This window comes from Octopus bimaculoides, chromosome 25, assembly GCF_001194135.2.
Source record: "Octopus bimaculoides isolate UCB-OBI-ISO-001 chromosome 25, ASM119413v2, whole genome shotgun sequence".
Classification (NCBI taxonomy): Eukaryota; Metazoa; Mollusca; class Cephalopoda; order Octopoda; family Octopodidae; genus Octopus; species Octopus bimaculoides.
This window is the reverse complement of record NC_069005.1, coordinates 14,869,516-14,882,790: the sequence shown is the minus strand read 5'-3', so window position 1 is coordinate 14,882,790 and position 13,275 is coordinate 14,869,516. Positions and strand designations below refer to the sequence as shown.

General features: G+C 39.4%; 1 protein-coding gene across 5 annotated transcripts in view; it reads right to left on the bottom strand.

Moving 5' to 3' along the window:
* LOC106871259 (eukaryotic translation initiation factor 4 gamma 1) overlaps nucleotides 1-13,275 on the bottom strand; it is a 91,040-nt gene that overhangs the window by 2,420 nt on the left and 75,345 nt on the right. For all 5 annotated transcript variants that reach the window (XM_014917619.2, XM_014917620.2, XM_052976720.1 and 2 more), the window contains 7 exons: nucleotides 12,816-13,185; nucleotides 10,255-10,427; nucleotides 8,999-9,203; nucleotides 7,700-7,795; nucleotides 5,610-5,732; nucleotides 4,079-4,157; nucleotides 3,112-3,246 (listed from right to left, as the gene is read on the bottom strand). In XM_014917619.2, coding sequence (XP_014773105.1) covers nucleotides 3,112-3,246; nucleotides 4,079-4,157; nucleotides 5,610-5,732; nucleotides 7,700-7,795; nucleotides 8,999-9,203; nucleotides 10,255-10,427; nucleotides 12,816-13,185 — 1,181 coding nt within the window. The remainder of the gene's footprint in view (nucleotides 1-3,111; nucleotides 3,247-4,078; nucleotides 4,158-5,609; nucleotides 5,733-7,699; nucleotides 7,796-8,998; nucleotides 9,204-10,254; nucleotides 10,428-12,815; nucleotides 13,186-13,275) is intronic.

Sequence of the window (13,275 nt, the reverse complement as noted above, 5' to 3'; positions counted from 1 at the left end):
CCCCCCAGTAGGGGCATCAATCTTAACATAATTGAATGTTTGAATGATGACCGGTGAAAAGTGAGAACAGGGGTAGCATGTCCATCAAACGAACATGAAACCTTCTTTTCAGGCACTGAATAACATCTCTCCTCCCACATTCCTTTCCCAGTTTTTAGAGTTGGCACTGTCAATGTAGGCACACTGAAAGGTAGGTCTAGTGAGATTGTAGAGATGCTTGAACGGAGACGTGTTGATGTATGCTGCATACAAGAGGTAAGGTGGAGAGGAGCTTCAGCCAGAGTCCTCACACGAAAGGCACATAGGTATAAAATCTTCTAGGAAGGTAACAGTGATGGAGTAGGGGGTGTAGGCATACTCCTTGTGGCGAAATGGGTGGATAAGATCATAGAGGTAGTCAGGGTATGCGATAGAGTGCTTAAGTTCAGGCTAGTCCAGCAGAATAGTATAGCAACAATTATCTCTGCCTACGCCCCACAAGCAGGCCTACCAAACGATCAGAAGGACCACTTTTATGATACCTTTCTACAGGCTACCTCAAAAATGAGTGGCAATGACCTCATTTTTGCAGCTAGAGATTTCAATGGGCATGTCGGACAGCAATCCGGTATCTTCCATGGTGTTCATGGGAACCATGGGATTGGCTCCCAAAACGAAGAGGGAACTAGGCTGGAGTTCCTATGATGCATGCAACCTATTAATCTGCAACACTAACTTCAGGAAGCCAGACAGCCACCTGATAACCTATCAATCAGGCAACTCTGCTAGCCAGATTGATTTCATCCTCACTAGACAGTGGGATGCAAGGTTGCTCTTAAAGAAGGATTTGGAAGTTAAAGAACCCTTCCCATGGTCAGAGATTTAGGGACATTCTCATTGAGAAATTTGATGAGAGGGAGGAGCTGGTGCAAAGTCCCTTCCAGACCTAGAGTAACATGGTGGTGGAATAATAGGGTAGAGCAAAGAAACAGGCCTGGAAAACCTGGAAGAGTGGAGGTAGCAGGGAACTGTACCAGATAGCCAGAAGGGAGGCTGGGCGGCAGGTGTATATAGCCAAGGGCGAAGCAGAAAAGAAGAAGTTTGCTAATGTCCAACAACATAAGGACCATAGAACTGAAGTATTTTGGATTGCAAGACAGTGTATGAGAGAAAATTGTGATGTCACAGGAGAGAAATGTGTCTGCATGGATGATGGAGCACTTGCTTTTAATGATTCGGAAAAAGAAAGAGGCTTGGAGAATGAATGAGAGGAGGAGAGCCTGCCAAATGTTGACCCAGTAGAGAGACCAGCTACCTGAATAGATAGCACCCTGGTAGATAAAGCAATTAAGGAGATGAAGCCAGGGAAAGCCCCTGACCCATCAGGAATCACTGCAGAGATGCTTGAAATATCTGGTGGTGTGAGTTATGGTCTTGTCACCCGCATTGTAAATCAGGTAGTTCACAAAGGAGTCATACCCAATGACTTGTGTAGCAGCACCAACTGCTACAAAGGGAAAGGTGATGCTTTAGTTAGAAATAACTACAGGGGTATCAAACTGCTGCATCAGGTGATGAAGGTCATGGAGAGGGTCATAGCCCAACTAATTAGGGAGAGAGACTGTTCAGATGAGATGCAATTCGGTTTTGTGCCAGGTAGAAGTACCACTGATGCTATATTCCTGGTAAGGCGACTGCAGGAGAAATACCTAGTCAAAGATAAACCCCTATACTTGGCTTTTGTTGACTTGGAGAAAGCTTTTGACAGGGTCTCCTGATCCCTTATCTGGTAGGTGATGCGGAAACTGGAGATTGACAAGTGGTTATAAGAGCTGTACAGGGATGCCGTTAGTAAGGTAAGGGCCAGCTATGAGTATAATGATGAATTCTGGGTAGAAGTAGGGGTTCACCAAGTATCATCCCTCAGCCCCCTCTTATTCATCATAGTCCTCCAGGCAATAACAGAGGAATTCAAGACAGGTTGCCCCTGGGAGCTCTTCTATGCTGATGACCTTGCTCTCATATCGGAATCACTACCAGAACTAGAGAAGAAATTTCAGATGTGGCAGCAAGGTTTGTATGATGCATGTGTGCAAACTGCCATGCTACACAGCAGTGAAACATGGGCCATGACTGCTGAAGACATGCATAGGCTTGAAAGAAATGAAGCTAGTATGATCCACTGGATGTGTAATGGCAGTGTGCACACGCAACAGAGTGTAGGTGCCCTGAGTGAAATGTTGGACATAAGAAGCAGCAGATGTGGGGTGCAAGAGAGACAACTGCGTTGGTATGATCATGTGCTGCGTATGGATGAGAAGAGCAGTGTGAAGAAGTGTCACTCCCTAACAGTGGAAGGAACCCATGGAAGAAGGAGACCCAGGTAGACATGGGATGAGGTGGTGAAGTATGACCTTCGAATGTTGGGCCTCACAGCGGAAATGACGAAAGACCAAGACCTCTGGAGATATGCTGTGATTGAGAAGACCTGGCAAGTAAAGTGAAATCACAGCCCTAGTCTATACCAGTGTCGCATAACCAGCCCATTTAAAAAGTACCTTTGAATCGCAAGGTGACACACCGTACTTGAGGAGACCTATTGAGTCAAGTAAAATCAAAAATCAAATCAAATGGAAATTGTAGTTGTGGCCGATGTCAGTGCTGCCTGACTGGCTCTCATGCTGGTGGCATGCAATAAGCACCATTCATGGGTGGGTTGTTGCCAGTGCCGCTTGACTGACTCCCCATGCCAGTGACACGTAAAAAACACTATCCAAACGTTTACTAGTTTCAGCTTGAGAACTATAGCCATGCCGGGGCACCACCATTAAGTCTTCCCTACACCTAAATTCGAAATCCAGACATACAGACCAACCAATAATCCAACTTGTCTTGGGAATTTTTTTTAAAAATTCAACACAGTCATAACTGACCAAAGTATTCTACTCGTTTAATGTTCAATCTAGCCAGATCTAGCCTCTCCCACCTACCCTACGTCATTCTAAAAATAATCACATCATCGAAATCTTGAAGCTACAGGATAATGCATGATTAATTCAAAACAATGTGAATAAATAAGCATTAGATTTGATAGAGTAGTCTGAATACCAGAGGGTTAAACATGAAACTTACTAGGTGGATGCACCAACTTGACGTCCAGAGCTTGCAATGAATAGAGAGCCTGTAACTGCAGGTTAGGCTTTTGGCAAAGATATTTCAGCAAGACTTCACATCTTGTTTTTATTTTACTCTTCGAAACTTTACTCTCTGAAAAATTGAAGAAAGATGAAAAAAAATCTTTAATTATTTTGCTAGTTAATAAGGAGCAAGTAGAGTAAGGTGTTAAGACTCAGACCCTAATGTCAAGGTTTCTACAGCTGGATGCCCTTCCTAATGTCAACCACTTTACAGTGTATATTAGTTTGTTTTCTCCAGTTCTAATATCCAAGATAAACACAGCAGCATGGTTGACAATTGTGAAAGTGACCAGCTTACAACCTCACAGAAGTTGCAGTGAAAAATGTTACCAAATGTAAAGAACAGAGGCAATAGAGATGAATGTTTGGTTGCACATCATGTTAGAAACCTCTCTTTTGCAAACCTGCTCAACCCATAACAATAAGAAAAGACATGTAGGTAACAAACAACTCAATATCCATACATATCACTGTCCTTATCATTTAGTGCCCACTTTTCCATTCTTGTATGGTGAGATGGAATTAATTTAGGCAAATTTTCTACAGCTCGATGCTTTGCCAGCTGATAATCTCACCTGTTTCCAAGTAAGATATTATTTACTTATACCTAGACATGTTTCTCATGAAAGACTGAAAACAAAAAACCTCACCTGCATTATGATGATATTCATTGATAACCATTACATGATGTCTAGGCAAGCATATACACAAACACAACACTTTTTCAGTTGTCAACTATTGAACCCACTAACAAGGCTTTGGTCGGCCCAGGGGCTATAATAGAAGACACTTGCCTGAAGTGCTGAGCCCAAGACCACACGGCTGGAGAGCAAAGTTCTTAACCTCACAGCCATACATATGCTCACAAATATTTCAGAAAATGGACATTAGTGTTTTCTTACCGACAATTGCACTTGAGCAAATTTCAGTCATAAGAATTCTGATGAATTCCTCCGTCTCTTTAAGAGGTTGCTGAAGTTCCTAGATACGAAATAAAATGCTAATTAGAGCTTTAAACAACAGAATCTAAATACAGTTGCATAAATCAGGCATTCTCAACCCTTTTTTATCTATAGACCTCTTTGAAATATTATTTTCTTCTGGTGACCCCCCACCCACCATAACCATTCACTATTTAAAAACAGGTTTTATAGAAACTTTAAAAATTCTTATTTTGCTTCTCCTACATTAACTTGTGTACACTGAACTATTTAATACATTAGAGAAAGAAATCTGCAATACATACCAATGGCATCCCATTGGCTACAACGACATTGAGGGCTCCAGCTGATCCAATCAACGGAACAGCCTGCTCATAAAACATGCAAGAAGTGGCTGAGCACTCCACAGACATGTGTACCTTTAATGTAGCTCACAGGGATATTCAACCTGACACAGAGTGTGACATGGCTGGCCCTTTGAAATACAGATACAACTCATTTTTCACAGCTCAGTGGACTGGAGCAACGTGAAATAAAGTGTCTTGCTGAAGGACACAATGCATTGCCGGCAATTGAACTTGCATCCTTTTGATTATGAGCTGAATACCCTAAAAACTAAGCCATGTGCCTTCACTATGCACACCAATGCATACATCTAAAGCAAGTTTTTTTAGGAGCCCTTAAAATACTATTGTGTATCTCCAATTCATTATTTTGTTGTACAGACCCTCAAAAGTCTTATATGGACCCTCAGGGGCTATATGGGCCAAGGTTGAGAACCACTACATTAAGTACTAAAATAAATAAACTATCAAATTCTAGAGTTTAAATAAACTGGACTAGCTTTCATTAATCTACACTACAATGTTACCACAGTTTGGTATTGTTACAAAGAATTTTTGTGGTTATTTTCATTTTTACCTACCATAAAAGCTGCACTCCAAGGGGACTTTTAAGTTAGCTCTTGCAGAGGGCTAATTGGGCCTGCAGCCCAAAACTAAAGAGTGCTAAATAGCATGACTCTATGCCCCAGTGGTGTTTGATCAGAAGTTGAGGATGGATGAGAATTAATTCTGTAATGCAATCATTCTATTGTTCCAGTGCCAATTTGAATTCCAACCGTTTGGCCAATTTGTCCCAGAGTTCTTATCTCAACATAAAATTAATGAAGTGAATGTCATTTATCTCCCCCCTTGATCTCTGACCGTCATCTGACAAATACCAACCAAGATGGCGTGAATCAGCCAAGTTTTGCCTGCTAAAAATAGCAACCGAAATGCATTTACATTAGATCCCAATGTTGGATATTCAAGGACCAAATGAAGGGCAGATTTTCAATCCCAGGATCATCCCGATTCCAAAAAGGTATAATATGTCTATGTAGAGCAAATGTAGGCTGAGAAACAGGGATCCCAGACAGACAGAATTTTGCGTTTATTATCATAAAGAGTGTAATTATTTTACTGGCATAAATATCTGCAAAAACACTTACCTCAATAAGATCAAAAATAGGTTTGTTATTTAAATCGCAGGTTTGAAGCAAATTATGTAACTTATTCTCAAAAGCATTTAACAAACAGTCAGGATTATCTTTGTCAAACATGAATTCCAATTTCTAAAAAGAGAAAGAAAAAAAAAAAATACAACATATCAGTACTGGGGTTGATTTGTTTGACTAAAATCCCGTCAAAGCAGTACCCCAGCAGTACCCACAATCCAATTGCAGAAACATGTAAAGGATAAAAGGTAACTATTTATGCCCTGATCACAATGTAACTCAAGACAAAATGTGATACAGGTACAGGCATGGTTGTGTGGTAAGTTGGCTTCCCAACCACATAATTCTGGGTTCAGTCCCACTGTGTGGAACTTTGAGCAAGTGTCTTCTTCTATACACTCAGTGTGTGTGTGTGTATGTGTGTGTGTTTGTCCCCCAACCATCACTTGACAACCAATGATGGTGTGTTTACATCCATGTAACATAGCGATTCAGCAAATCAGAAATCAGATTTGTGTGCCTTCCTACTTACTAAGACTTCAGTTTTTGTTAGATTAACTCTAAGGTCCTTCAATTCTAAACCTTGCTTCCATACCTGGAACTTCTCTACTTCTGGTAGTGATTCGGTTATAAAACCAAGGAGCATAGAGGAGCTACCAGGGGCAGCCTGTATTGAATTACTCTGTTACTGGAGGACTATGATGAACAAGAGGTGGGGTGGGCACCGATCCTTGGTGAACCCCTACTTGTACCCTGAATTCTTCACTGTACTCATTACCAATCCTCACCTTACTGGTAGCATCCCTGTACATAGCTTGTACGGCTCTAACCAACCACTCATCTATCCCTAGTTTCCACATTGAACTCCAGATAAGGGATTGGGGGACCCTGTCAATGGTTTTTTCCAAATCAACAAAGGCCAAGTACAGAGGTTTATCTTTGGCTATGTATTTCTCCTGCAGCTGTCTTACCAGAAATATAGCATCAGTGGTGCTTCTCCCCGTCACAAAACCAAACTGCATCTCATCTAGACTAACTCTCTCCCTAATTAGTTGGCCAATGACCCTCTCAGTAATTTTCATCACCTGATCCAACAACTTGATACCTCTAGCTGGTCCTTCGATTGGGTCAACATTTAGCAAACTCTCCTCTTCCCATTCATTCTCCATGTTCAGCAGTCTTTCATAATGCCATTTCCAAGCCTCTTTCTTTGCAGAATCATCAAACGCAAGGCCACCATCATCCATGCGGACACATTTCCCTCCTATGACATCATGATTTCCTCTCACACACCGTCTTGTAATCTAAAACACTTCAGTTCAGTTCTTTGGTTTGCATGTTGCTGAACATAGGCAAACTTCTTTTCTGTTTCTCTCTTGGCTAGATTTACCTGTATCCTAGCTTACCTTCTGGTAATCTGATACAGTTCCCTGCTACCCCAACACTTCCAGGCCTGTTTCTTTGGTCTAATGGCCTTGTCTACAGCATCATTCCACCACCATATTACCCAAGGTCTGGAAGGGACTTTGCACCAGCCGCAGATTTGGTCTGTGGCACTCAGTAAGCTGTCCCACAATAATTCCCAGTTACTCTCTATGTCACAAGTTTGTAGCTCCTCCTCCCTCTCATAAAATTTCTCAGTTAGGATGTCCCTAAATCTGACCATATGAAGGATCTTTAAACTTCCAAATCCTTCTTTTCTAGATTGGTCTACTTCTTGGCATCCTTCTGGCCTGGAGTCTAAAGTCACTAATAACTAGTCTATGCTGGGGGGAACATTCTTCACCAGGGAGGGTCTTTGTATTTAAGAGCAACCATGCATCCCACTGTCTGGTGAGAGTGTAATCAATCTGGTTAGCACAGCCACCTGATTGGTTGGTTATCAGGTAGCTGGCTGCCTTCCTGAAGTTGGTGTTGCTGGCATTTCTAGCTGAGAAGATATTAATGATCTTAAGTATTTCCATTTCATCCCAGCTAAATCAAATATTAGTTATGTCGTATGGTCGAAACACTGAGATACACAGAAAGACAAAACAAAATATTAAAAATAAATACAACATGCAGGAAAATCATGTTTTACTTACATGGTCTGAAATAAACTTGGACATATCTTCAGCCTTGTAGAAATCAGAAAGTTTTAAATCAAATAATTTCCAGAGTTCTTGTACTTTTTGTTCACCCTAAACAGGAGGATACAAAATCATTATGTAGCAAGTAGTCAAATCTGAAAATACGGCAATATCATTTTGCAAGTAACTGACACTGGTCATTCAAGTTTGAACTCAAAATCTTGTTTCTAATTATTTTTCATGTATGCTTGTTATTAGTTGTTGGAATGCTGAGTCTCATACCTTTCACAGATCACAGGAGCTTGTGAATGATTCCTTAGGTAGATCAGTTAAACAACCACTACACTAGACATGCAAGTGGATATAGCATGCAAATGGAACACTAATTATACAGTACAGTTGTTACCTATGCTACCTATTTTCATCTTAGAGATCTTCACCATCCACTACTATCAACCTTTTAATATTCAGATTAATGTATCTAACGTAACGCTTATTTATCCACATTTAAAAAAAATTAATCATGTAATATCTTGTAGCTTCAAGATTTTGCAGATGTGATTGTTTTTATTTTTTGGGAATAATATTGTAAGGAGAGGCTGGATATGGTTGGTTTGTACATAAAACAAGAATATTTAGGCTGGATGCACCCAGTAACCCTGCCCAGCAACTTTTGCCACACACAATCAAAAGAAACTATGTTGATTTTAAAAATGTATTATTATTATTTTTATCTCAGCCCTCATCTATTTTCTTAAACGACCTAATGTTCAAGTCAATACTAACATTATCGTTTACTTGTAACCTAACCCTTGAAGCAATCTGATTTTTCTTAACAACATTATAGGGTAGGTGTGAGAGCCTGTATCTGGTCGGTTCAAACATAAAACAGATTGAATATAAAGGATTAATGATACAAAAAATAAAAAGACAAATTCCTAATGGTCAGTTCTGGCCTTTCGTACCAACTCTACAATAAATAAGGATTAATTTTGAATTCTAAAGGGTTCAACAGGACATAGACTTAAAAGCAAGCTAAGTACTTTGTTCATGGGTACAAACAAACAAGCAACTAGTCAGATTTCAACTTCTGATCAAGTGCCTGGCCCAATGGAAACAACAGAAATGTAAAAGAATTAGTAAACCTCAACAGGTCATTCAGTAAGACAATAGATTAAACATGTTTATTATAACATGAGAGTCTGTAATGATCAACAGCTGGGCAATGGAATGAAATCTTGACAGGGATTCTTGGTTCAAACCACACACGTGCGCTCTCACACACACACACACATAAATATGGTTGATGGTTACCATTCGAGTGACAAGTTCTTTGAGTATTTCAGCAATGAAAACGCCTCCTTTATTTGTAGTTTTTAAGGGCTCGACAATCTCTTTTAAAATTGTCCAAGGTAGTCTTCCCTCGCCCAGCAAGGAAGAAATTAATTGAGCAAAATATGTCCAAATTCTTGGTACATCAATCTCCAGATCTTCAGCATATTCCAAAACATTGTTCATGCTAAAATGAAAAAAAAAAACAACCACTGAAATATTGAGAGGTAGGCTTAACAACAACAAAAATAAAATTTAAAAAAAAAACCCATTTCAATATACTGGCAAGAGAAATCAAAGATGGCAGTCCTAGAAGTAGCATATTAGATAATATGTAGAAATTATTAATGATTCAAAACTTGTTGATTTTTGAGGTAGTAAGGACTCTGTTACGCTTCAAATTTTCTTTCCACTAGATACTTAGAAATTTTACAACTTCCTGTGCACCCGAAGGCTTCACTTACTTTTTCTAAAGCTGTAAAACCTTAATTGTCATATGCACAAAGGAGGGATCAGTCAAGATATTCTATCTAACACCAATTATTTTTTTTAAAGTCAACATCGTCAACATCATAGTTTTCATGTTCACTTTACCAAAGCTGCATGGGTCACATAGAATATGTTAAAGCAGATTTTCTATGCCCAGATACCCTTTCTGTTGCTGACCCGCACCCGTTTCCAAGCAAAGTAGTTTTCATTGTGGTTGAACAGGTTTCCAGGGAAAATTTTAAACAAACACTACCGTTTGAAGAGTGACACCCATTTACAATTAATACACGAGGTCAGGACAAGGAGAGACACACACACACACACATACATAACAGACATCTTTCAGTTTCTCTCTATCAAATGTGCTCTCAAAGCTTTGGCCACCCACAGCTATAGTAGAAAACATTTGCCCATGTGGTTGGGAAACAAACTTGAACCACACAGTTGTACCAATGCCTATAGAAATATTCAATAATAGTGGTTATCTTATTTCTGATCTGATTTTATGTGACTGAGAACCACTATAACTACATCTCATGAAATTACTAGAATATAAACAAAACATACGGAATTGTATCCTCTATAGAGCCATTGTACCCTTAACCTATCAACCAGAAGGGAGGACAGGTGGTGATGAGGTTATGCTTAGTCTGTTAGAAGGACAGTTGGCGGTATGTATCTATACTTTAGCATAGGAATACAACAGTTACAAAATAATAAAAAAATAAATCAACACAACAGCTACTTACCCATTTAAGAAATCAGATTTAGAAATTGTTTTATTATCCATGAGGTGATAGATTAGGGAGCCAGTAAGTGTTCTAGCTGGTTGTGTTAAATCAAGCACATGACTGATAGCAGATGATATGAACACTTGGAGATTACTTGAGGATTTCAATTTAGAGAGAGATACCACCACTTCCTGGAATGGAAAAACCAAATAAATACAAGTCAATAGAATCAATAAAACAAGTATAAAAAAAGAACCAACACTCAATTCCTTAACCTTTTCACATTCAGATTACTCTATCAGATGTAATGCTTATTTATTCATTCACATTGTTTTCAACTAATTAATCATGTATTATTTAATTGCATTCAGATTTCAATGATGTGGTTGTTTATTTTTAGAATGACATCACAGGGTAGGTGCGAGAAGCTAGATCTGGCTGCTTTGAACAGGTTACATTAAACATTGCTATTTTCCTCCTATACTTGAGTCTCCAAATAACAAGTGCACACTAAAAACTTGATGATGATGATGATGATGATGATGATGATGACATTGTCAAAACATCATAACATCCACATTTCCGTGCATGCATGGGTCAGATGGAATCTGTTGAAACAGATTTATTATGTCCTTCATGTCACCAGCCCTCACCTGATTCCAAGCAAGGTTAATATTTTCCCCCTGACCATATATGGTTTTCACAGAATATTAGAAATGGATGACAGTGGCACACATTTACAACTACCACACAAAGTGAAGCCAGGGAGACACAAACAGGCTTCTCTCATCAGTTTCTGGCTATCAAATCCTCTCCAATCTGATTAATCTGGGCTACAATTGAAGATGCTTCCCCAAGGTGCCACACAGTGGAACTGAACTCAAAACCATGTAGTTGGGAAACAAACTTCTCAACAATGTAGCCTGCATCTATATTCAATTTTATTTTGGATACTGTTATTACAGTAAAAACCATCATACAGTTAATTAAAATTTGAAAACAATATAATCAGTTCTTTACCCTGTGTCGAAACCATGAAAACTCAGTACCCAGGTATTCAATAAATTTGAGTATAATTAACATTCTCTGATTAAAGTCATATACAAGTATCTTTATTCATGATGTAAATAAACTATTTATATCATGAAGCACTGGAACATAATATGTACTGTGAGACAAAATTTACTACATTAGTAGATTATCTAAAATTGTTTCCAATTTAGACATGAGGGCCAACAATTTTGAAGGGGGAGGTGGTTAGTTGATGACATCATCAATCCCAGAAGTTGATTGATACCTTATTTTATCAACTCCGATAGATGAAGAGCAAAGTTAACCACAACAGGATTTGGACTCAGAATGCAAAGAGCTGGAACAAATACAGCAAGGCATTTTCTTTGAGGCTCTAATGATTCCTCATCATCAGCATCTAACATCTATTTTCCCTGCTGGCATTGGCTGCACAATTTAACAGGAGCTGGCGAGCCAAAAGACTGCACTGAGCTCCAGTGTCTGCTTGAGCATGATTTCCATGGCTGGATGCCTTTTAACGTCAACCACTTGACAGAATGTATTTGGTGCTTTTAACAGGACACTGGCACCAATGAGATCAGGTGATGAGAAGTATAAACGGGAAATACATGCTTACTTTCTACAAAATAAAGCTTTGTAAATATAATCATCAGTTTTCACTATATTTATTGACAATAGAAAATAGTGTAACACTGGGGGATATAAAACCCACACCATCACCATCATCATCATTTAGCATCTGCTTCCCATGCTGGCATGGGTTATACAGTTGGCTGGAACAGGTAAGACAGAGGGCTGCACCAAGTTCCAGTCTGATTTGGTATGGTCTCTACAGCTGGATGCACTTCCTAACGCCAACCACTCCAAGAGTGTAATGGGCGCTTTTTACATGCCGCTGGCACTGGCACTTTTGCGTGTCACTGCCACAGGTGCCAGTCACGTGACACCAGCATTTACCATGACTACAATTTCACTTCGCTTGACAAGTCTCCTGAAGCACAGCATATCACCAAAGGCCTCAGTCACTTGTCATTGCCTCTGTGAGGGCCAGTGTTTGAAGATCATACTTCACCAGCAAACCAATTTTTTTCCAATGTGGATTAATATGCCCCAATATTAGACTATTTTTTATAAGTTAATATCATCATCGTTTAACGTCCGCTTTCCATGCTAGCATGGGTTGGACGATTTGACTGAGGACTGGTGAAACCGGATGGCAACACCAGGCTCCAATCTAATTTGGCAGAGTTTCTACAGCTGGATGCCCTTCCTAAAGCCAACCACTCAGAGAGTGTAGTGGGTGCTTTTACGTGTCACCCGCACGAAATGGTGTCTTTTATGTGCCACCCGCACAAGCCAGTCCAGGGGCACTGGCAACGATCTCACTCGAAAATCCTACGGGAGCCAGTCAGGCGGTACTGGCAACGGCCATGCTCAAAATGGTGCATCTCATATATATGGTGAAAATTTATATGTACCAAATTTTCACTCAATGTTTCTTAAATTAGGTAGAACATACACATAAATGAAAGTTTATAACTACTTACCTCAAGATCTTTGTTATTTAAGTAACCATCAACAATAAATATGGTTTTCTTCTTCACCTCAGCTTCACTAATGGGTTTACTCTGTGCTGCTGCCAACTCTATTTTCTCATGCTTCGTCGGGTAGTCTGAAGTAGAATTGCTGGTATCATAATTTAATGGTTTGGTCTCTTGAAACATGCCATTTTCACAACTAGCCATTTTTGAATCCCGAGAGTTTTCTCTCGAATGAAGTACAGATTGCCGATTCTGACTGCTTTCTCGACTGCCAATTGGAGTGTGCATACTGCGATTTCTGCTATTTTCTCGACTGCGGATTTTCCGAGACCGACTATCCTCACGAGTCTGACCTCTTAAAGGAGTGAGATTATCACTATAAATATATAATAATGTTTCGTTTTTATTTTCTGTAACTGTATTATATATATATATATATATATATATATATATATATACACACACA